The 24,597-nt window shown below is 40.9% G+C and overlaps 1 protein-coding gene across 2 annotated transcripts in view; it reads left to right on the forward strand.

Annotated features, from left to right (window-relative positions):
- Positions 1 to 23,989, forward strand: part of cherp (calcium homeostasis endoplasmic reticulum protein) — a 30,929-nt gene extending 6,940 nt beyond the window's left edge. Inside the window, exons 3-20 of one of the 2 annotated variants that reach the window (XM_020620875.1) lie at positions 3,981 to 4,019; positions 6,347 to 6,516; positions 7,764 to 7,901; positions 8,011 to 8,162; positions 10,959 to 11,070; positions 11,624 to 11,713; positions 13,520 to 13,733; positions 13,993 to 14,153; positions 15,286 to 15,540; positions 15,747 to 15,942; positions 17,264 to 17,505; positions 18,094 to 18,227; positions 20,423 to 20,509; positions 20,813 to 20,971; positions 22,035 to 22,148; positions 22,238 to 22,332; positions 22,506 to 22,691; positions 22,886 to 23,989. In XM_020620875.1, the coding sequence (XP_020476531.1) occupies positions 3,981 to 4,019; positions 6,347 to 6,516; positions 7,764 to 7,901; positions 8,011 to 8,162; positions 10,959 to 11,070; positions 11,624 to 11,713; positions 13,520 to 13,733; positions 13,993 to 14,153; positions 15,286 to 15,540; positions 15,747 to 15,942; positions 17,264 to 17,505; positions 18,094 to 18,227; positions 20,423 to 20,509; positions 20,813 to 20,971; positions 22,035 to 22,148; positions 22,238 to 22,332; positions 22,506 to 22,691; positions 22,886 to 22,923 (2,582 nt within the window). In that variant the 3' untranslated portion in view covers positions 22,924 to 23,989. The remainder of the gene's footprint in view (positions 1 to 3,980; positions 4,020 to 6,346; positions 6,517 to 7,763; positions 7,902 to 8,010; positions 8,163 to 10,958; positions 11,071 to 11,623; positions 11,714 to 13,519; positions 13,734 to 13,992; positions 14,154 to 15,285; positions 15,541 to 15,746; positions 15,943 to 17,263; positions 17,506 to 18,093; positions 18,228 to 20,422; positions 20,510 to 20,812; positions 20,972 to 22,034; positions 22,149 to 22,237; positions 22,333 to 22,505; positions 22,692 to 22,885) is intronic. The other variant, XM_020620876.1, reaches the window with a different exon arrangement.
- The last annotated feature ends 608 nt before the right edge of the window (positions 23,990 to 24,597 follow it).

The following is a 24,597-nucleotide window of genomic DNA, read 5'->3' on the forward strand; positions in this document are numbered from 1 at the left end:
GGCCACTCTGCCCTAAAGCCCCGACTGGTGGAGGGCTGCAGTGATGGTTGACTTTCTTTGACTTTCTACAACTTTCTCCCATCTCCCGACTGCATCTCTGGAGCTCAGCCACAGTCATCTTTGGGTTCTTCTGTACCTCTCTCACCGAGGCTCTTCTCCCCCGATAGCTCAGTTTGGCCGGATGGCCAGCTCTAGGAAGGGTTCTGGTTGTCCCAAACGTCTTCCATTTAAGGATTATGGAGGCCACTGTGCTCTTAGGAACCTTAAGTGCAGCAGAAATTTTTTTGTAACCTTGGCCAGATCTGTGCCTTGCCACAATTCTGTCTCTGAGCTCTTCAGGCAGTTCCTTTGACCTCATGATTCTCATTTGCTCTGACATGCACTGTGAGCTGTAGGGTCTTATATAGACAGGTGTGTGGCTTTTCCTAATCACGTCCAATCAGTATAATCAAACACAGCTGGACTCAAATGAAGGTGTAGAACCATCTCTGGGATGATCAGAAGAAATGGACAGCACCTAAGTTAAATATATGAGTGTCACAGCAAAGGGTCTGAATACTTATGACCATGTGATATTTCAGTTTTTCTTTTTTAATAAATCTGCAAAAATGTCAAACATTCTGTGTTTTTCTGTCAATATGGGGTGCTGTGTGTACATTAATGAGGAAAAAAATGAACTTAAATGATTTTAGCATATGGCTGCAATATAACAAAGAGTGAAAAATTTAAGGGGGACTGAATACTTTCTGTACCCACTGTAGGCAAACCTCTTAGTGGTGGGCAGCACTGGTACCACTTTCCCCAGTCAGAGTGAGTACCTGCAATTGTATTCTTGCCTTTTCCAAGTAGTAGTAGTAAAGGTAGTAGTAGTAGTAATTATAATAATATGCGTTCAATTCAAAGATATGTCATGGGTGTAGAGGAGGGGGCTCAGCACACAGCCTTGTGGTGAACCAGTGCTGAGGCTGAGAGCCGTGGATGTGTGTGGGCCCACTCTCACCCTCTGGCTGCCTCCACACAGGAAGCTCTTAATCCATGTGCAGGTGTAATATGGAATTCCCAGGTCCACCAGTTTGTGGGGGAAGATGGTGTTGAATGCGGAGCTATAATCCACAAAGAGCAGCCATGCATAGCTCTCCTGATGCTCCAAGTGAGACAGCACAGCGTGGAGGGCTGTGGCTACGTCCTCTGTGGATCTGTTTGCCGTGTATGCAAACTGGTGTGGGTGAGATGTTGGTGGGAGGAATGACAATGTGTCCCCGAACTAGTTTCTCAAAACACTTCATCACCACTGGAGTGAGTGCAACTGGCCAGTAGTCATTGAGACTGGTGGGTTTCTTAGGCAGGGGAACTAGCATGGAGGAATTCAGGCAAAGTGGGACAGTGGACTGGGCCAGAGACTGGTTGAAGATCACTTGCGATCAATGGGGCCATATACTCTGTCCAAACTCTGTCAGATCATCAAAAAGTTTATTAAATCCCCCCACCCTCCTTTTTGACATTGTTATAGGCTGTTTTGGGTCCCACTGTTCTTGTAATTTTCTGGAAAAAAAGAAAAGTCACGTTCACTTTGTGCTGTGACTGCTCAGTTGTAGAGAGGTGGGAAAGGAGAAAGGAGCCGTGGATTGAATGTCTCTTTCGTGCTCTTTATTTATTTATTTATTTTTTTTTTGTGGCACTGTTCATGCGTGCAACCAAATGCAGCACCATGTATGACTTCTTGGAGTGACAGTCAGAAGATGTGCAGCATTGTGCAGCATTATCCACATTTTAAAAACAGTATTCACTGTAATGGCTGGCTTTTCACTCAACACCACATCTCTACCACCTGCTGCTGTGATCAGCTGATAGAGATTCAAGCCTGCCTCCATATATGCTGCTTTCCCCCCATTTAAGCAGCATGTCAGGCCTGTCCAAATGAGAAAAAATTGCCCCAAGCATGTGCAGTGATGCAAATAGTCCCCTTAGATGAAATTAGCAGTTTTTATGCCAATCAGTACTGTTTACTTCATGTTCTGCTCAACCTATGAAAGTTACTTCTTTTAAAAGCTCAAAGTCTAATGGGTGTGAGGAGAGTGTTTCAGTGGCAGTTTGTACTTGTCTGGCAAATTTCGGCAGGGTTAGTTTGGGTTATTTCCTAACAATCCAAGACCAAGGAAAGAAAATCCGAGAGCAGGAGTTTAGGGAGCACCTAACAGTAGCCAGAGTATAGTCAGAATCAGCTTTATTGGCCAGGTGTGTTGGACACACAAGGACTATGACTCTGGTACAGCAGCTCTCAGTGTGTATGTACAATGTTCTTCTGTAAAGCAGTGAGCTGACAAGTAGACAAGATAAGATTGATAGAAAAAAAAGAAGAAACTACTTATACATATAGAAATATGTATACAGGAGAAGGGTTTAAGTGTGAGCACAGGAAATTTGGGCAAGCAGCCCCATATTGGAGTGGAAGACAGGGTTTTAAGTGCAAGAAAAGCAAATCTATGTGCAAGCAGGCTATAGTCCTGAGTGTTAGGACATGGTTTTGATTATACCCTGCATTCATTGACACACTTGGACACGTCATCAGTGGTATTAATTGGGGTGTTTTGGATTCTTCAACTTCAGACACCCTCAACCAAACAACCTGACCAGGAGTGATCAGTTCTCAGGCTGCATTCAAGGAGCACTGGTCCATGGTTTGTCCCTCCTGATCCACAGCCATCTTGAGGCTCTCCCAACTGCTTGTAAAGCTCTACTGAGCCTTTACTTTTCTGTGCTCCAGTTATGGCCAGAAGGCTATAGGCTTTGCACAGTGATTTTTCCCCACAAAGCCCCTGCTCCCCACAACAACAGCCATGCACTGTGCATGCCACCCCTCTTTGCAGCAGTTCTCCTCCAGCTATGTGCTCTTCCCCTTTGTGCTCTTGCTAGCTGCCTCCAAATGCTTCTCCCAGGTCACTGAGCTCCAACATGATCACCTGTTTAGATGTTTCAGAGACCAGCATATTGTCTTGTCTGAGGGTGGTTTCCATGATGTTTTCATGGAATCTGAGTTGCTCTCCTAGGTCCAATCATATTCTGCCCCAGGGAGGCCAGCTTGGGCTTTAGATTGAGGGTTCTGATTTTCTCCTTCTGCATCTTGGTGGTCGAAGATGCTTAATCTGGTCAGTGGTGCCACGACTTCTTCAGGACTTAGTCATGGCCAACAATATCAGCCCTCCTCTAGTGCTTCAGGACAGCAGCTAGGGATGTGTTCTAGAGTTTATCTTAGGCACAGGGGCCGTAAGTCAGTAAGATTAATCTATCAAAACCCTGCTAAACAAGTATAAACCTGCAGAGAAGCAATCATTTCAGCTTTGCTCGTAGTCCTTAATGCACAGGCAGTTTGTGTTTAACATAGCAGGCTTGTTACGAACAAGCTGAAACTGTGGAATGAGAGGGATGTGTGTGTGTGTGTGTGTGTCACGGTGAGCCCAGCAGATTCTTTAGATTATGACAGGAAAGAGGCTGTTGTTAACCTGAAGTCACAAAGTTTTATTTGTAAAATAAATGCAGGGTAATAGCCTGATGAATCAATCATCATTAGGTAGATAAAAACCCTTAATTTGTTTTTCAGTTGAATCATATTTAAAGTTGAAGAAACCCCACAGTTTAAAGACAGGTTTTTTTTTTCTTAAAGTTCAGTAAATGCATAATGTTTTCAAAGGCAATGCATACTTTTGTTAAATAACTGATCTCAGTATTGACAAAAATCGTGGTTATGATTTTTGCCATAATTGTGCAGCCCTAGGTTTGATTTATCAGACTATTAAGGCCACTTGCTGCTTATGTAGAGGTTGTTGGAGCTTCTTACAGCACCCAGTTAGGTGCTGAATGATGGTCAGGTGATCAACACTTGGTAATAAAAGCTGTATTGTGCAGGGTTGCATGGAGTTCTTGTGTTAGTTATGTAATACTGTAACACTGAAATGCATTAAAGTTTGCTTTTCTCCATTTAGATCCCTCTACCTTCGATGGGGAGGAGTATAAATCTGAAGGTATTTATATGGAACCAGATTTGTTAGATGAATTCAAAATTCCAGTTGAAAAGCCACATTTTGTTTTTGTACATCTTTGCTTGACATGATTGCAGCTGTGCTTGGAAGCTTTTTGGTTTGTTTTTAGTTACATTTTTCATGTTTATGTATTTCATTTTTGGGTTTGTGCTGTATTGTTGTTTTTAAGTGTGACTGAAAATATCTTGGGCATATCCTCTTGATGGTACCAATCAAAACGCTTAATTCTCCATCTGAGGCTGTCTGGGTTGATCAGACAGGAGGAGGACCCTGCTGATTTGTCTTTGGACAATACTTTGTTTAATCAGTTTGTCTCTCTTGGGATTCATGGCATCTTTATATGTGAAGGCTGCATGAGTTCTCCAAAATTTAAACTTTTGTTTCTGGAGATTTATCAGTATCAGCATCATTATCTCAGTTTTTAGAAAAATTGTCCTAGTAGTGTGACATGACCACAGTCTCAGGCCTAGTTTTACAATGGCAGATTGGCAGCAGGTAGTGTTCTCCAGTTTGAACTGGGGTGCCCACCCTCATGGGGTTGTGTTATGAATATTCTGTCTGCCCTTTGTAATATCTGAAGAGAGACACAGTTGCACAGCCCTTATAATACCGCTCTAATATTATTTGAGAAAAATATAAACCGGCTGCAGATAGAACAGAACCTGTTCGATAAAATAAATGTGGTACAAATCGCCAGGTAAATGTGGAAAGTAGGATTGCACTCAATAACAAGACTTTTCTTTATTCTGTGAGAATAAAGCAAATTCTTGTTATTGAGTGAAGACTTACTTTTGCATATATTGGATAATATTATTGGGACAACACATCGCTTCTCCCTGAGCGCAGTGCAGCCTGCACACCAAATTACCAGCTGTACTCATAGTTCTGATGACAGTGAAATGTAATGGGAACATTTTAAAAATAGTTTGTGAGTCCAGAAATTTTATACAAGAATCTAAGACCCCATTTATGTTTTGTTTTAAAATGTGTCTTGGGCAATTGGATCACAAGTGGACAGCTTGGAATACAAGTGTAAACAACCACCAAGGTTGTGATCCAGTCACTGAAACCACTTGTCAAGGTTGTCTGGGACGCATTTGACCGCATGTTGTTTGTAGTGTAAATGCTAATGTCTACTGATGAGTCCTTGGATGCTACAGGAAAGTAAATCATCAGTGCAGCATGTGGTGGTTGTTGCTGTGACAGTGCACCAGCTCTCAAAAATAAAAAGGGTGGGGGGTGTCATGCAATACGAATCCAAGAAAGGTTTTGCTTTTAGCAGATGCGATGCAGCAGTAACAAAACCTATACACATGACATATATAATCTGTACTGTTGGACACGCATGGGTATAGACAGGTGCGATAGGCGATGCGTCTCAGCTGTCCACTTGTGTTTGGATCACTGAAACACACTTTAAAACAAATTGTAAATAGTTTCTAAGGTATGTTAAGTTAACTGTGAATTCAGAATATGTTGTCATACAGTAATGATACAAGTCCTACACAGCTCATTGTTTGTAAGCGATTTTGTTACTGCCGTGTCACACTGCTGTGAAGCTAAAGACCTAAAATAAGCTCACAGTTTCATATTTGTTGAAACAATGTTTAACTGAGGGCAGTAGGGCATTGATGACAGCTTTTATACCCTGAATTTAATGAAACCAAACAAAGCAGTAGAAAGCCCAGTTTTTGAGTTTGTGACATCCCCACTTACCTACATATATGTTGAATTATAAATAAGTGTTTTGATTTGTAGGACAATGATTCTGTCTAACAAACAGTTTTATTAGTTGTCCAGTATTTCTGCCTCTTGGAACTGTGGATATACTGTATGATGGCATCGTACATCGGTTGTAGTTTAGATAGGTAATATGTCTGTGCTGTTTGCAAAATGTGGCTCTGATTCTTGATGTTTAAAGATGCCAGCATGTTTCCTTTCAGCAGCAGTAGTCTCTGCAATAGGCAAGGGTTTACAAATAACAACAGTGGCTGTGTTATTGCAGGTTGCATGCCTTTTAAATTTTGTTCAATCTTCTGCTTTGTTCCTGGATCTCATCTGCTTGCTGTATGTAAACTATTACATCTTATTTGACCTTTAAAGGGCACTTTGATTGAAATAGGTTTGTGTACACAACAACACAATATCTGCCTTATACAGTTCTCTATATTTTTATGTGATACAGGTTTTCTTTTGACTATCTGCATCGCACAGCTTCAACTCTTCCAAACTCAGCCTTGAAATTAAACCTTTACTAAACCTCTAGACTTTTCATATTCACTGCTGATTTCCTTGTGCTGTTTTTGCAGATATGTACAACCCAGGCGCCAAAGATGTGGTTGATATCCCTCCTCCCCCAATGGCAATGATTGCACCACCCTCCATTCCTCCACCTGCCGCACCCTCTATTGATGAGCTTATCCAGCAGAGCCAGTGGAATCTGCAGCAGCAGGAGCAGCATCTGCACACACTCAGACAGGTACAACATGAGAGAGAGATCATTAAATCTGGCAGAGGACATTTTCCCCACTGCAATGATTTATTTGTCCTTTTGGTTTGTTTTTATTTTCAAAGTGCAAATAATGAATTCAGTTAAATTTCTTGATACCCAGCCATTTAAGTAGGAATTTTTGTGGTTGCAAATAGGGAGGCGCGGTACCACTTTTTTCAAACTGAGTGTGAGCACTTAACATCGGAGTACTTGATGATAATGAGTACTGATAACTACTTAACAAAAATGACTATTTCCATAAAAGTGCAATGCCTTTATAGATGGTTTTTATTTTCATGAGATCTACTTTGTGATTTTGATTAAATAAAACAAATCACAAGGCTGTGCTTATTAACCAAAAACCTTCTATGATAACAAACACTGCCATCACTTCAGTTAAATATAACGTGTAACCTAAGTTTATGTACCCTACTACACAACATACTGAAATACGGTAGTTTGTAATTTTTATAGGAGTGCAGCACTGTGGCGCCAGCACAGCGACTTTAGTCTTTGGCACTGAAAAATAAAGATTGGCACTGAAACTGTAACAGACAACGCAAACATTGGCATTGAAGCATTTGTACTGAAAAAAAAAAACCCCACTGGCATTAAAAAAAAGTAGTAATACTGGAAAAATTATAATATTCAGATTGTTTTGTCATTGTCAGTGTTTTTCATTGCCAAAGTTCTTTTTGTTCCGTTTAACTTCTCTGCCACTGTTTTGGCATGGAGGAGGGGTATTAGTGCGTAGTACTGGACAACTTGAATGAATACGAGTACTAAATGGTGATATAGGACCTGGTGCTGGTATTGGGACACCCCTAGCTGCAAGAAAGTTGTTTGGGGAAGAATGTTTATACTAAATGAATAAACTCAGCTGAAAGGCATGTTTATGAATGGATAAAAATTTTTATCAAAGGCCCAAACCCTAATGAACTTAAATCTGTTTAGTATGTGCAGACAAAACAAAAGCCTGTAAATGTACAGTATAATTAAATGAAAGATAATCATGAAGACACTGCTAAAAGTCAATTGTATTTATCCTTGTAAATAAGTGTCTTATGTGATTATCCTTTCTTTCTTTCTTTTGATCTTCCCTAATGAGAACTAACTTTTAGCATCTTCTGCTATTTTGCCTGTTTCCTGTCACAGATGAGGAACATCTGTACAGGCTGAAGAAGAGTGGTTGATGGGATTTTCTAGTTTTATTTTCTCTGCCTCTCTCTATGTAGGAGCAGGTGACTGCAGCAATAGCCATGGCTATGGAGCAGCAGACCCAAAAGCTGCTGCTTGAAACTCAGCTGGATATCACAGAATTTGACAACCTGCTGCAGCCTATCATTGAGACCTGCACCAAAGATGCTATATCTGTAAGCATTCCATAACAGGGATTTTTTTAAGGATGCTTATGTTCATAGATGACTAAAATAACTGAAGAAAAAGCTTTATATCTCAAGCATGTCTTTATCTTTCCCTCAGGCTGGTAAGAACTGGATGTTCAACAATGCCAAGACTCCACCCCATTGTGAACTGATGACATCACATCTTCGCAACCGCATCACTGCTGAAGGAGCCCATTTTGAGCTCCGCCTACATCTCATCTATTTAACCAATGACGTTCTCCATCACTGGTATACAAACCAAAATCCATACCTCCTAGGGACTGTTATACTGTTTTGATTACACCTGCACTAACATGAGCTTTAAATACAAGAACATATATCTATACAAGTACAAACAGCACTTGCTGTTTTATAATGGTATCAAACAATGAACAAGCACAGGATTTGGCTGTTTGGCACCCTTTGCTGGTATGGTTGAAATTCTCATTCATCCAGATCATGGTATGTCCAAAGTGTTAAAATTGGGAACTGGATGTGCTTAAAAGGTTCTTGAAGACATTTTACCTCTCATCTAAGAAGCTTCTTCAGTTCTGACTGCTGGGGAGACCTACAGTGGATATAAAAAGTCTACACACCCCTGTTAAAATGTCAGGTTTCTGTGATGTAAAAAAACGAGACCAAGATAAATAATTCCAGAACTTTAGCCACCTTTAATGTGACCTATAACTTGTACAACTCAATTGAAAACAAACTGAAATCTGTTTTTCAGTGGGAAGTAAAAATAAAAAACTAAAATAATGTGGTTGCATTAGTGTGAACACCCTCTTAATGTGGGGCTGTGACGGTTGTCAGAATTAAGCAGTGACATTCAAACTCATGTTAAATAGGAGTCAGTACACCTGCCATCAATTAAAGTGCCTCTGATTAACCCCATATAAAGTTCAGCTGTTCCAGTAGGCTATTCCTGATCATTGGACCACTCGGTCATCATTTTGGTTGTGAAGGTCACATGATGATGTGGATGGGTGTTCAAGTGCCCTGGGAGGGGTGTCAGGACTGCATGTAAGTGGTGTTGTAGGCCACCTTCTCTGTTTAGCAATGGTCATTCCAGTCAGATGTAGCTGACTTCTTTCACACCAACTGTTCAAAGGAGTGTCCCTTGTCCTTTAGATGCAGATGGCCTGCTGAGTTTTCTCCTGAGCAGGGGGCTCCCCAGTGTTATACTATGCACTTATGAAGCACTTGTTTTGTTTGTCCAGTCTTTTCATTTCTCACTGCGTTGTAAAGATGCACCGGTTGATCGGCTCGAGATCAGAACTTGGCCTGTTTTTAGCTTGATCAGCCATGACTGGTGACTGGCCGCTCACTCTGAGATATCCGATTCTGTGCTGGTCAAATTTAGATGCATGATGGTTCATGTCGCACAGACCGAAAGCATAGTGTGTGCAGCTTGTTGCATCTCGTTGTGTATTCACATGGTGTACAAAAAGCGCACAGAGGAGCTTACAGGAACACCTTGGAGAAGGGAAACCTATTGTCCAGACCTCTGACAAAAAGTACATAATGAGGGAATTATGGGCTACTGACTCAAATATGTGTACATATATGTAGCCTACAGCAGGGGTTTTCAAAAAGTGTGGGGAGACGAGCCTCCTCTCAGAGGACATTGTGAACACCCCCCCCCAAAACAAATTACTTCTATCATCACTGTTGGTGTAGCCTACTGTATGTTCCATTCAGTAATAGCTTTAAACAATAAATGTAAACCTCTTTTAAGCAAACACTTTAACAACACAATTCCACAGTACACATTGATTTTTTAAATAAATAAAAATATAATTAAAAAATCTTGTGTGTTCATGAAAACGGACAACAACAGTCTTACTAAAATAGTTTCGGTTCAATAAAATCATACATTGTGTTTCAGCAGCTATCTAAAATAACAATCAGTTACTGAGAGAGGGAGAGTAGGGAGGTCTGCCTTACACACGTTGTCCAAACAAACCCAATTGTAACTGTGTTGTTTATTGAAGAAGCAAACTATCATCTTACAGGTCAGTTATAATGTGGAACATAGGGCAGACTGGACAAAAATCCCCACAACTTCATGGGTAACAGAAAAAGAGGGCTCCCATCTCTTCTTCTCACACCAAACTACCAACCAACCAGCGCACAGATGATATTAATTAATCTGTCCTCTGCGCCCCAGGGACAAGCACACACACAAGTGATGCACACTAGCGACCACAAGTGGAGTGACAGCATCAGAGCTGTTAAATCAACTGAAATACAATTCCTTTTTCTATAATAAAATGGCACAAAATAACCACTTGTGCACAAACCAGGATAATATCTACCAAAAGTGACAGAAATCACCCTTGGAAAAGATGAATTTAATTTATCCTTTAAGTCTTTTAGTTTGGCTCATGTCACTGCAAGCAGCCACGAGGAGGCAATCAAATTTGTGGTGGTTTAATTTCTGGGAGCTCTCACAACCCACTTCAACAGCCCTCAAGATCTTAACCACGCCACAGAAGTTAAATACCTGCGACTCTTATTAGTCAGTCCTCAAGAACCTCAAGCCAGTCCAACTGCCAACTTCAACACTTCAGACACCTATTGCTGATAAATTCAAATTTTTCATTTGATTCCACAAAACAGAATATTATATTAACTGTATACAAGGTACAATAAAACTGCTGGAGTCTAACATGTTAGCATTTACTTGTATAACTGTGTAATCATACAGTTCGCCTTACAGAATGGTTATAAAAATGAAATGTTTAAACTCATATAATGCAAAAATTGCAAACATTCTCTTGCAGCAGCTTCTCAGATTTTCAGATTTCATTACAAATTGATTATCTTTGTGTTTTGCACCGATAATCGCAGATAGCAGATTTCAATTTTTCACTGTTTATAAGCTAAATGATCAACTGAATTATTTAAAACACAACTGAGACAATGACCAGTGGAACAATAACAATTAAATGCTGTCTAAAGATACTTATTTGGGTATTAAAAAGGATTATGTAGGAAGATTAAACTAGAAAAAAGCATGATGTGTTTAATGTGTGCTCCCAGCCAGCGGAAGCAGCAGAAGGATTTGCTTGCAGCTCTGCAGAAAGTTGTGGTTCCCATCTACTGCACCAGTTTCCTGGCTGTAGAGGAAGAAAAGCAACAGAAGATCACCAGGGTAAGACTCTGCTGATTTTTATTTATTTATTTTAAGATCACACATGTACTGTATCAGGGTCAGAATAATGTGGTCTTAGATTATTGCTGCTTTCATCACTTCACACATTATATTCTTGACAGTAATATAAACATCATGGGAAACAGTCTCCTATTTCATCCAAAATAAGTGTAATGAAACATTCACATAAAATCGGATTTCTTAATTTGATTCTATTAATTTTAAGGGATTGTTATTGTCGGTCAGTGGTGTAGATATATACTGTATATACACACACATATGCTGTTGTATATTAGTACACAGCATATATATGCCACATGCTGTGTATTGGTAAACAGTGCTGCAGTCCAATATTCATCCATGCAAATGCATATGTAGTTAAATACTGTATATAGTTAGTGTTTTGGTCAGTAAATGGTCCTACACACTTTGCGTTTGTTCTGCTCCTAATTTATTGCATTGGAAATCCAGAAAGCCTCTGTAGTTCTTTTTATTTATAATTATCCCTAAAGTTATTTTCTCTGATTGTTCCCATCCACAACCTCCTTCCCAGTTGTTGCAGCTCTGGGAGAAGAATGGGTACTTTGATGAGGAGACCATTCAGCAGCTCCAGAATCCAGCACTGGGCCTTGGCCAGTACCAGGTGAGAGGAGGAAGATGTATTGCTCTATTTTCCTGCCAGCACAAAGCCAGTGGTACAGCACTGCTACACTGATCCTGGCACAGCTGTTTGTGTTGAGACTGATACTGTGTCGAAATTTGGTTTTAATGTGGTAGAGGAAGATTCCAACCAGTAAAGAGTGTAAAATGATGACTCTGAGTTTCACAGAGATGTGAAAGCTGTGGAAACCAGTGGAATGTTCCATGCTGTTGATTAAAAGCCTGAAGTCATTACACAGCAATAAGAATGATACGTTTCATTTACAGTCTCAAATCTGAGAGGAAGGCTGTGTGTAATTGTACTGTAATTGCACAGCAGCAACAGCTTCATTAATTATACCATCTAACATGATGACAGAATCAGTCAGAATCTAATGATAATGTATGTTACCTGTTTTTCTAAACACCACATTGGAATGCTGTTACAGATTCCGAGTAGAACAAGAAAATAATTTAGTCATGCAACTGTCTTATGCAGTTTCAAATATCTTTTTCCTGTCATATCCAGAGGCTCATTACAGTGAGTTACTAATCATATTTATACACATTTGCATTTGTGGCTTCAGCACATGGAAGTGTATGAACAACATTTTTCGTTTTGTATGCTACAACTTATTTAATATTTTTGCAGTAGACTCTCTTTGTTCGGTGTTACACTTTGTAGATGGTTTCTGTGTGGCCATCTCGCAGCTGGCTACATAACCTATAAAGCACTGAGGACAGTTTTTTTTTTTATGAAAACTGTGTTGCAACTTGTTTTCTACTTTACTACAGTTTGAAAGAAACTTTTCACTATGACTTACTGTTCTGAGAATTTAGAATCTGTGAATATTGTTGCAGCTTGCCCATAGTCCAGCTTCTGAGGCTAGAGAATCAAAATTTGGTACATTAGCATCTTTGCAGGCTAGGTTAGCTAATACTTTAGCTGTAAAATAGTCACATTTGTTTTATCTTTGTTCTATCTGCTGCTGTTATTAGGATATTAATCCACTCCGGGTGTAACTACCATCCCAACAGTACACAGAAATATCCAGTTAGTTGTTTGATTAGCTTGATGATCAATCACACAAACATTTGTCCAAACACTAATCACTGAGTAGCAGGTCATTCCTATTGCCAGCTTAAGTTTCTGTTTAAGGTCAAGCCATCTCCTTTTCGTGCCTGGGGAGGCGACAGTGGTGCGGTGGGTAGAGCAGCCGTCTCCCAACCAGAAGGTTGAAGGTTCGGATCTCAGTACCTGCAGTCCACATGTCGAAGTGTCCTTGGGCAAGACACTGAACCTCCCCACTGCCCAAGATGGTTAGAGCTATCAGTCGAGTTGGCGCCGCAGATGGCTGCCATCGGTTCTGTACCGGAAACAAATTCCTTGTGTGTAACATACTTGGCCAATAAAGGTGATTATCCTTATCCTTTTATATTTTTTTTTCCCAGCATAGAACTCTCTTTGTTGTTTTTACATTCATTCTGATATGTCGCCATTTTTAATGTTCATTTGGCTTAAGGTGCCCCGCAGAACAATTGTTTAGGCTACACAGGAGGGGAGAACCTTGAAAATTATGTTAACAAACAAAATAGACAATGCAGGCAGTTGTGGCCTTGACTGATCTTGGAAAAAAAATCTAGAGTCGTCTTTGTCTGAGACCGAGAAATGAGTAAAAATATGATGAGAACGAGACCTTCCGATCTCAAGTACTGCAGCAATAATGCTACTTAACCTACTGTATTTCTGGAAAAGAGTGATAAGAATTTGACAATCTCAGATTCTTCACACCCTTGTCCTCTGCCTCAGGCATCTTTAATAACAGAGTATGCTGCGGTGGTGCAACCGATCCAAGTGGCCTTCCAGCAGCAAATCCAGGCTTTGAAGACCCAGCATGAAGAGTTTGTTGCTAGCCTGAAGCAGCAGCAGCAGCAGCAGCAACAACCACCACAGACTGCCCCTGCAGCACAGCAAGCTACCCCTGCTGAGCCTGAAAAGGCCCCACCTCTGACCACACAAACTGGTGAGAAGAAAAAATTGAACAAAACCAGATCCATATCAGTGGAACCAGAGTCACTGCTCAGATGAGAATAAAACCTAAATGTTATGGTGCTGTGCATTCATACAGTCATTATTCTCTAAAATGAAAGTTGTTTGAGAAGACAAATACAGCAACAGTTGATTCTTACTCAGCTGTTTTGTAGAAGTTTCTGACCTATTCTGCTTTGGGCCATTAAATCTATGTTTGTGCTGTATTGTGTCGGGGGGTGTGTGGTGTGCAGGGGATGTCAAGCCCTCCGTGTCAGGTCGTCCTCCCGAGTTTGATGGCGCTTCCTCCAGAACACAGGACTCCAGCAATCCCAGTGGACCCTCAGATATCTCCTCCAACAAGCCTGCGTGGTATGACCCCCAGCACATGGGCCCCTGGAACCCCAACCAGCCGGTAAAGATTTGGGATTGCATGTGTCTACACTTGTATGGCTCTACATTGTGTGGACCAGTTTGAGTTTTATACCATCAGAGTGAGAACATTTTTGCTGGCCCTTATGTTCACAGGGCTGTTTGAGAGTTAAGACTTGGTTTTAGAGTAAAGGTTGGGGATAGGTATTTAGTTGTGATGCTTAAGGTTATGGTAACAGGATATGTGATGCATTATGTCAGTGAGTGTCCTCACAACAATAGCTATAAAAGTGTCTATGTGACTGAACACAGGCACATTGTACCTTCTTCAGCGTCTGTTTGTAGGGTGGCAGTGGCTCAAGATGTTGAGCAGGTCATTCACTAACCATTTCTAGTTGATCCCCAACTCCTCCTGACCATACCTCAGTCAGCAATAACATTCTGACCACTGTCAGGTGAAGTGACTAACACTGATTATCTCATTACAGGGGCACCTGTCAGTGTGGGGGGGTATATTAGGCAGCAAGTGAACATTCAATCCTTGAAGCCTGAAAATCATTTTCTCCATAGACCGCAATGATAAGCTGCAAACAAAATCAGTTTTTAATCCATGGAGGTTTTAATATTTGATAAAAATTTCCCAGAGCGTTAAAGTGAGTTTTATTTTTATGACTTTTATGCCAGTCTTTGGGCTAAGCAGAACTGCATGGGCGGGCCAGTGGTGGGAAACACTAAATGTGCAACAGGTCACACAATGTGGATGTAAATCCAAAAGCTATGAGTCTTTTTTGTCTTATGCGTGAGCAGTCTTCATTCAAGTGACTGAGCGCTGTCTTTGAGCCTGGTATCCTTCGTTCCTATGATGTATGCAGCCCCATTCCTGCCATCACATCCCCTCACTTGGTACATGCAGGAGTACTGCTCTCTGTGGTGTGTCCCAGCTCATCTCCTGCTTTGTTCCGTTATCCAAGTAGTGTTCTGGGCCTGCCACCAAATTATACAGGACTCCATGAATTATACCCCCAAGACTAGTAATGGCCTACTCTTCCAACTGAGCCACGCCCTCTGCATTTACAGCAGACTCCATCCCTTGAGGTGGGTTCAGTCCTGCCCCCTTTAGAGGTTTCTTGATGCAGGAGCCACTCATGTTGTTTGTGACCTTTGTCCTTCCCCAGCCTCCTTTTGATCCAAATCAACCTCCCCCTCCTTGCCCTCCCTGGAACAGCCATGAGGGGATCTGGAATGACCAGAGAGACCCAGGGAACTGGAGTGGAGGTCCGCCCAGAGAAGGAGGTCCCTGGAGTGGTCCGGGTGGGTCAGAACCTGGCCCTCCATCTTGGAACTCGTATGACCAGCAACCGCCATGGGGGAACCAGCCTGAGCAGCCACCCTGGGGCCAGAGGGAGCCCCCATTTCCTCCACGCATGCAGGCATGTGGTAGATTATTATTGTGGTTTGACTTCCTTTCTTTTGATAGTTTAACTGTATTGCAATTAGTCAACATTTAACATCTGTAATAACAGTACATCTTATTCTGGATTTGACTTTGAATATTTCTGTCTTGGAGAAGATGTGATTTTTTAATTTTTTTTCCTCATTTAGTTAAATGACTATGTTGTCTAACTTGAATTTTTAGAGACCTCCCCATTTTAGGGGACCCTTCCCTCCCCACCAGCAGCCACCTCCTTTCAACCAGCCTCCTCCACCACCACACAGTTTCGGACGCTTCCCACCACGCTTTATGCAGGATGACTTTCCTCCCAGGCACCACTATGATAGGCCACCATACACCCCCCACCACTTTGACTATGCTCAGGGAGAATATCCTGGAGGTAGGTACAGTGATTCAATATTATCCAGAGGGGGATTCTGAAATGAATTATCAAATAACACTGTCATAATACTATCCATCTGACCTGTTGCTTCTGCCCTAGCAGCCTCCTCAGGATGAATCCTTTTAGTCTTGCAAAAATATTTTCATTGTCAGGGTTTTCCCTACCATAGAAAGGCTTAGGGGCAGTGCCCAAGAAGGACACATGTCAGAGTTAATATAAATACAGCAGTAAGTTATATGCTCTGAAAAAATAATGGAGAAGTGACTTGATTGTAAAATGAAGGTTGATTGGCAATTCTTAATTACCCAGAGGAATGGGTGAGTGTGTGTGTTTTTGTCTGTCTCTAAGTGTCAATCCTGTGATAGACTGGCAGCCTGTCAAGGGTGCACCCCGCCTCTCACCCAGTGTCAGCCAGGGTTGGCTCTAGCCTTCACACGACCCTCCTCAGGATAAGCACTATAGATAATGGATGGAGGGAGGGATATAAACTGTCAGAAAATCAAATGCCATGAATTTCACTGATGATTTAGACCACATTAACGTTAGTAATCAAATGCAAGTGCATTACAGGAACATCATTTGATGCATCAGGACTATAAACCTATAAAACAGGGAGGGAGACACCTGATTCACATGTTTATTATGTCATCGTTATCCTTATGTAATGATGGCTCATTACAACCCCAGTCCCTTGTAACATACAGCATAAGATGCTACATCCACTTCACTGATCTATATTAGCACAGACAGGACAAACCAATTTGTCTGCAGTGTTTATATTAATGGGATTACATCGCCATAGATAATCTGTTCAACCAAGCAAACCAAGAGCTCAGTGTGTATAACCTTTTTTCAGCCTGTCCCTCTCATCAACCAGATCTCTAGGTCCGCTAAAGGGGGTCAGAGTCCCATAAACCTCTGCATGTTAATGGGACTGTCCTGATTCAACACGGTTAATATAACCAGCTGTCATCTGGGCTATTTTATAATTTTAGATTTATTTGGGCATGTTATAACAACTCGTTTTTCACAAAGTGGACATGTTGCATATCATAGTCAGAACTGAACCACTTACAACAAGTAACCACTGCATACACATAACGTTTAGAACCCATGTAACACACATTCTGGGAAAAGGTACAGATGCAAAGATCAGTCTTTCAAGAGTTATCAATTGTTTGATCAGTTACTTGGAAAATTGAAATATTTATCCAGCCCTAATCTCACTTAAATGCTACCTTGTTTTGCACCTGTAATTATATTTAATATATTTGTTTTTGTTTGTTTGTTTTTAACAATATACACTTTTGTTTGTCAGACATGCCAGGTCCTCCTGCCCATCACCATCCCAATCAGAGGCTCCCTCCCCCAGGTATGGGGGCTGATCATCCACCCTGGGGTGGAGGCCAGCATCCAGAATTTGGCCCACCTCCGCATGGCTTCAATGGCCATTCACCACATGTACGTCATCGGCAGCATCCTGTCCAAGATGACCCCAGTCTGGTGCCCAACGTACCCTACTTTGACCTGCCAGCTGGTCTCATGGCTCCGCTGGTCAAAGTAAGCTATCTTCTTCTGATCTGAGGATAACTACATACAAAATTTGAAATGTAATCAGCTGGTTAAACTCACAGCTGTCAACATGTCTTTCATGCTAGAAGACGTTCATCATGGTTGAATATTATCAGGGGTGAAAAGAACAATGAATATAATGCATACGGCAATGTACGAAAGTACATTGCATTCACCAAAAAACAAAAAATGTCCACTATTTTGGAAAATGTCACAAACAGTAAAAGTTTGTTCATGTGCGCAGATTATACTTTGACAAGAAGATAGTAAGTCATAATCATGAGATAACATCCTCCAGTTTTTTTTTCTTTGGTGAATGCAGTGTGCTTCCATAGCACTGCTGCAGTGACTTACAGAATGGACAAGATCCAAGACTGTAGAAGTAGTTTACAGAACACTTTTTAAAACAAGTTGAAATGTACACAGAACGAAGAGTGCCAGTAACTAATTAAATATTATTTAATTATATTATCCATATCTGCCACAGTAACATAGTTTTCCAAATTAAAGCAAAGAACTTGCTCACTAGACTCAACAGTCAAACCTGCATGTCTTCTTGTACTGTCTATTCCTCAGCTTGAGGATTGTGATTATAAACCTCTGGATCCTAAAGACATCCGCCTGCCCCCTCCCATGCCACCTAGTGATCGGTTGCTAGCTGCTGTAGAGGCCTTCTACAGCCCTCCATCACATGATCGGCCTAGGAACAGGTACTCGCACATGACTCCACGTTTCATTTCAGTGTATTTTCCCTCTGTTCAATTTGTTAAACCACTTTATTTTTATTGTGAAATTTTGTAATATTAGTAATAACAATAGAATTTTTAATTTCAGCTTTTGTTTTATCACATTCTCAGAGAGTCAAAAGTTTACATACACTGTTAATTTTTGGTGGTACTGTCTTTAAATTGTGTTATTTGAATCAAATGCTTAGGGAGGCCTTCCACAGGCTTTGCACAATGATATATACAGGAATCTTAGCCTATTGCTCCTGGGGGAAGTTGTGCATGTGAGTCAGGTTTGTGGGCCTCCTTGTGCAAACCCCCTTGTTCATTTCAGCCCATACTGGATTAAGGTTAGGGCTTTGTGAAACCCACTCAAGAACTTTGCTGGCCTTAACCCTTTTTGTTACCATTTTGGGGATGGGCTGTGGATCCTTGTCCTGATGAAAGGCCCATTATGTATCCAGGCTTTAGCTTCCTGGCTGATGTCTTCAGATGAAGTTTAAGGGTGCTTTCACACCTACAGCGTTTAGTTCCATTGAATCGAACTAGAGTTCGTTTTCCCTCTTGGTGCGGTTCGTTTTGTCTGGTGTGAACACGGTAATCGCACTTGAGTGCGCACCAAAACAACCGCACCGAGACCCCCAAAATGAGGTGGTCTCGATCCGCATCATCTAGCGAACTCTGGTGCGGTCCTCCTGGTGAGAACGCGTACCGAACCAAAATAGGACCAAAGGCCGTGAACCACATGATTTGAGGGCATTGGATTATGGGTAGATTTTATTTCCTGTCACCCAAAGCATGCGCCAGGATGAATCGTGGGCAAACTATACGACTTGGTTTAAGTGGTAAATGCAAGCAACATAACACAAAATAACCAGGGTGAGGCCCAACCCACGTATGTTGACCTCCATCCTCTCATCACAGAAACGTGGACTTTCTTCCTTTATTTACTTTTTCTGTTCTCACGGCAGACACATCTGACCAATAAGCGGAGAGAACGTTCTCGCGTAGTTTTACGTGACGTGTTTTGGTGCACTTGGATTTTTCTGTGTGTGAAACGAAACCGAACCAAGGAGACATTGCTACATGTTTACAAACTCGTCAACTGATTCGGACCAAAGCAAACGAATTAAGGTGTGAAAGCACCCTAAATCTATGAGCATAATTCTCCTTCTTCATTATGCCATCAGTTTTATGAAGTTAATCTGTCCCTCTTACAGCGAAACAATGCCATAGCATGATGCTGCCGTCCCTGGCTTCAGTTAGGATGGCATTCTTTGGGTTACAAGCCTCACCCACCTTCATCCATACATAATGTTGATTATTATGGCCAAACAATTCTTTTATTTTCCTCTGAATTAGATTTTTTTTTTCTTCTTCAATTTCTTAAGTTTAAGTGTAAGTAAACTTCCACCCCCTGTACATCAGAAACTACCAAGTGATCAGTTTAAGTTTCTGTTATGAGCCACCTGAAAGGAAGGGATGATGCTCTAATTATGGCATTATAAAGTGGATGGGTGAAAACAGTAGTGTATTTTCTCTATTTGTATATGTTTTGGTACTGGCTGGATTTCTGGATTTGGAGCACATTGTGTTTTCTCTCTTGCCTGTGGGTTTTCTTTAGAGGTCATTGTAGCTTATCATGTCCAGTTCCTTTACAATGTAAATGGAATATTAACATTTCTAAGTAAAATTTACAAATGATCTTTGGCTAAATACAGATACAACCTGGCAGAGAGCTTATTAGATAACAGCCATGCTTTTATGTTATTTATTTATTTGCAGATATCTCTAGCAATTACTGTTAATTATATACAGCCACACAATCTGTCACAGGCAATGCCTGGCATTTCAATTGCAGCAGTAACTGTGATCAGCTTTACCAGAGTGTTGATACTTGACTAGGAAAAAAAAGTCAAGGAGAATAAAAGCTATTTCCTAAGAAGTTTGTTAGTGAGATAGTCTCAGCATGAAACTGGCTTATTGGGACTGAACCCTACAGTAATCATATGGTACCTGCTTTTCACTTTTGGCCTTCAAACAGACAGCACGTCCTGCTAAAAAAGTAGCACCATGAAATCAGCTACCAGAAGCAGCACCCGTGTAGCATAGCAAGTTTCTGATAGATATGGCTGTAGTTTATGTGGTTTACAGCTGGCTGTGGTTTGTTGCTCCACCAGTGAAGGCTGGGAGCAGAATGGCTTGTATGAGTTCTTCAGGGCCAAGATGAGAGCCAGGAGGAAAAAGGGACAGGAGAAGCGCAACAGGTAAGCTTCCTCTTCATTTCTCTTTGTTGTTCTCTCTCTTTGTTCTTCACATGTTTAGAGCTTACAGTTTGTGTTTGTAATTGTAATCAAAATGAGCTTTGATATTGCAGTCTGTATGTTTAGAGCTCTGGTTTACAAACTTTAGTCAGTTACTGGTTATTCTAGAGGGCTCCCTTGTCCTTGTTGGGAGGATGTCTGTTAGTGTATTAAGGGATGGAGACACCTGATTCACATGTTTATTATGTCATCGTTATCCTTATTTTTCCTCTACCCGTCAACCCCCCCGTGGCTCGCTCTTTTCAGTGGTCGAGGAGGCAGTTGCTCCAGGAGTCGCTCTCGTAGCAGAGGAAGGTCTTCATCTCGTTCCAGCTCTCACTCTTCAAAGTCTTCCAGGTCAAGGTCCCACTCATCTCATTCCCGCTCCCGATCTCGCAGTCGATCCCGCTCCTACTCACGATCCAGGTTTGCAAATGCACATATGTCCCAGACATCTGAATGATACCTTTATGTTGATATGCACATACAATGCTGTAGAAAGGTTTTCTGCACTAATGGTAATAGTTTTTACTTATCAGCTAACTTTGTACAAAGTGCCGTAAAGAGAAAAGAACTTTCATCCATTCTGTATTTTGTGTGACTACCCTTTGCCTTTAAAACAGCACCAGTTCTCCTCGGTACAGTGGTGCTTGGCAGGTAGGTTGTTCCAGCATCACATCGCAGTTCTCCTGGAGATTTCTTCGTGTAATCCCAGACTGACTCCATGATGTTGAGATAATGGCTCTATGGGGGCCAGACCATCTGTTGTAGGACTTTGTGTTGGGCTGCTGCAGAGTGAATTCAGAGCCAATCAGACATGTCCCTAAATTGTACAAGAATCTAAACATACCTACAACTTTTGTACAGTGCTGTGTATACAGTGCACTCAGTTTGCCTTTTAGGTTTATCAAGCTAAAACTAATGCCAATAATAACATTCAGTTTTTGTTCAAGTGCTTTTAGTTTAATTAGTAATTTTGGATGATGTAGTTTGTGGTGCTGTTCGAATGTGTAGCATTATACAGGTGGGTGTTCCTGTGCCTTTGTCCACTCTATTTAAATCAGTGAGACTAGATTAAATAACAAACACTTCTCTGTATAATGCAGTACAGTTCAACAGCAGCACAAACTATAGTACGCAGATATGGTTTGAGTGTAACTGTCTAACCAGAGCCCAGATTTAATTTCAGAATCTGGTCCCCAAAGCAAAGTGGGGAACTGTGGAAACGGAGGCAAAACCTATGATAATTTGCATTATTTTTGATGAATTTGGAAAGCAGGTCTGTCTATACAGGTGGTGCTTCTCAGTCATCTCTTGTGTGTCTGTTAAAACACATATGGTTCTATTTTAATCAGTATAGCTGTCTACACAGGCCACATAATGATTCCTGTGTTAGATTGCGTGTTGGGCTCTGAAGATTTCTGAAATTGAAGGGCGCCTACCCTCAGTACTGTGCCTAAACAACATTCTTTACACTGTCTCTCTTTAGGTCCAGGAGTAGATCCAGGTCAACTCGAAGTCGCTCTCGCTCCAGATCCAGATCCCGTTCGCGTTCACCCACCAAGAGACGCCGTGGCCCCCAGTCTCAGAGCTCCTCCCCTCCGTAAGTCCCTTTTACTCATAGGTGCTTTCAAGACTCTTTTTATTTTATGCTTTGCTGTAGTATAGATGACCACCCCTTGCTCTCTGCAGCTCCACATCAGTGTTGGGTGGTCCCCCCTCCAAGCTGCCTGTAGATAACAGGCTAGGAGAAGAGAACAAGGGCCACCAACTGCTAATGAAGATGGGTATACATTTTCTCTTTATTTCATAATTTGAATTGAATATTAAATTTTCCACTAAGAACATTTGAGATCTTTTTAATACGGAGGTTTTGATAACTTTTTATCAAAGTAAAATAACCCACATACTGTAAACACTGATATCTATTATTAATCATGTGTCGCCCTGTGTGCTGTAGGCTGGAGTGGTTCAGGTGGTTTGGGGGCTAAAGAACAGGGCATCCAGGACCCCATCAAAGGAGGTGATATCAGGGATAAATGGGACCAGTATAAAGGTGTGGGGGTGTCACTGGATGACCCTTATGAGAACTATCGCAGGAACAAGAGCTACAACTTTGTCGCCCGCATGAAGGCACGAGAGGAAGGTACATACACAGACTTGTATGATGGTTGGAAATGGAATGCATGTAACTGCCGTGATTATAGTATTGGCCCAAAATGGAGATCAGCTTTTCTGAATATTGAGTTCGTGGGCATCACATTATATTCAGTTTAACATGATAAGATGAACATGGTTAGGTTACTGTAATTAAACAAAATCTAACTTTTCTTGATCCAGTCAATCGGGAACCTCAGGACACCCCTTCAACTGAGTGATGTCATCAACCGGTGTCAAAGAACCTCCTTATCCTCCCTGTCACCACCTCCACCAAGGACCTGATTTGTACTGTTAGTTTTTCAGGCAGGTTTCTTGCCTGAGATATTTTCTTGTCCTCAGAAACCAGAGTGACAATACAAAGCACCACCACACTTGTGAAGCCTGTGAAGTACAATGCCTTTTTGCTCTTTGCTCTGTCTAGAGCTTGCTGAGTTTGGCCAAGCAAAATGTACCACAATTGCAGATAGAACAGTGAGCACATGTAACAGTACTGTTCCACAGTACTGAACCAGGGTTTTTAATTCAGGAGTCTTTGCTGAGACGCTCAAACTACAGTCTAATGAAAAAGGGGATTGCAGCACTCATACATCACACCTCAACATTTAGAATAGCAGCAGAATAAACGAGACAAATGGTAAAAAATAGATAAATAAAAGTTGACAATATAAAACAGTAAAATGCTCTTTTCTAAGTGAGCGGGCCCTCTAATTTATACATACATGTCAATAGTTGAATGAGGAAATATACATTATTTTAAATTGGGTTTTACACAATTTTCATTCTTAGGTTTCCTAAAGGATTAGTTCACCCAAATAAAAAAAAAATCTCATTTCCCCATAATGGTAAGTTTTGTTTCAGAAATAATGTGTGCTCACTAATCCACAGTTTTAACAATGGAAGTATTTTCTGAAGAATAGTTAGTCCTAATGAAAGCGCCCAACTGTGGGTGGTATCACAAATGTTATTGGTGGATATCAGTAGTTGTGTAAATATAACTGAAGATAGATATATTCTAGATACCTCTAGCAGTAAGTGGAATGTTTTTGTCATTTGTGTGAACTTACCCTTGAGGATTAAAAGTAGAATATGATGTGGCTGTTTTTTTAATTATATTGGTTTTTCAGTTGCTTTTTGATTCTTCATGTAATGACTTCATCTATGGAGATGTGTACTTCTGACAGTTAGTTATAGTATTAAAAGAACAAAACAAATCATAAATATGAAATCAATTTTTCTTAATCCATAAACACACTGTAGAGACATAACCTAAATAAATCCTCTGACTCACAAATGTGCCTTTACTTTGATTCATTCATTAAATAGTGAAGGAAATTGCAGCTGACATTTGGAAGACATTTCTTGTCATACAGTAGTGAATTCTTCATCTTTTTCACTTGAATTTTGTTCTGCCACCACAAGTTGTATATCTAGTAATCTTGGAATGTACAGTGGGTACGGAAAGTATTCAGACCCCCTTAAATTTTTCACTCTTTGTTATATTGCAGCCATATGATAAAATCATTTAAGTTCATTTTTTCCCTCATTAATGTACACACAGCACCCCATATTGACAGAAAAACACAATTTTTGCAGATTTATTAAAAAAGAAAAACTGAAATATCACATGGTCATAAGTATTCAGACCCTTTGCTGTGACACTCATATATTTAACTTAGGTGCTGTCCATTTCTTCTGATCATCCCTGAGATGGTTCTACACCTTCATTTGAGTCCAGCTGTGTTTGATTATACTGATTGACCGTGATTAGGAAAGCCACCCACCTGTCTATATAAGACCCTACAGCTCACACTGCATGTCAGAGCAAATGAGAATCATGAGGTCAAAGGAACTGCCTGAAGAGCTCAGAGACAGAACTGTGGCAAGGCACAGAT

Source organism: Monopterus albus, unplaced genomic scaffold (assembly GCF_001952655.1).
Source record: "Monopterus albus unplaced genomic scaffold, M_albus_1.0 scaffold250.1, whole genome shotgun sequence".
NCBI lineage: Eukaryota > Metazoa > Chordata > Actinopteri > Synbranchiformes > Synbranchidae > Monopterus > Monopterus albus.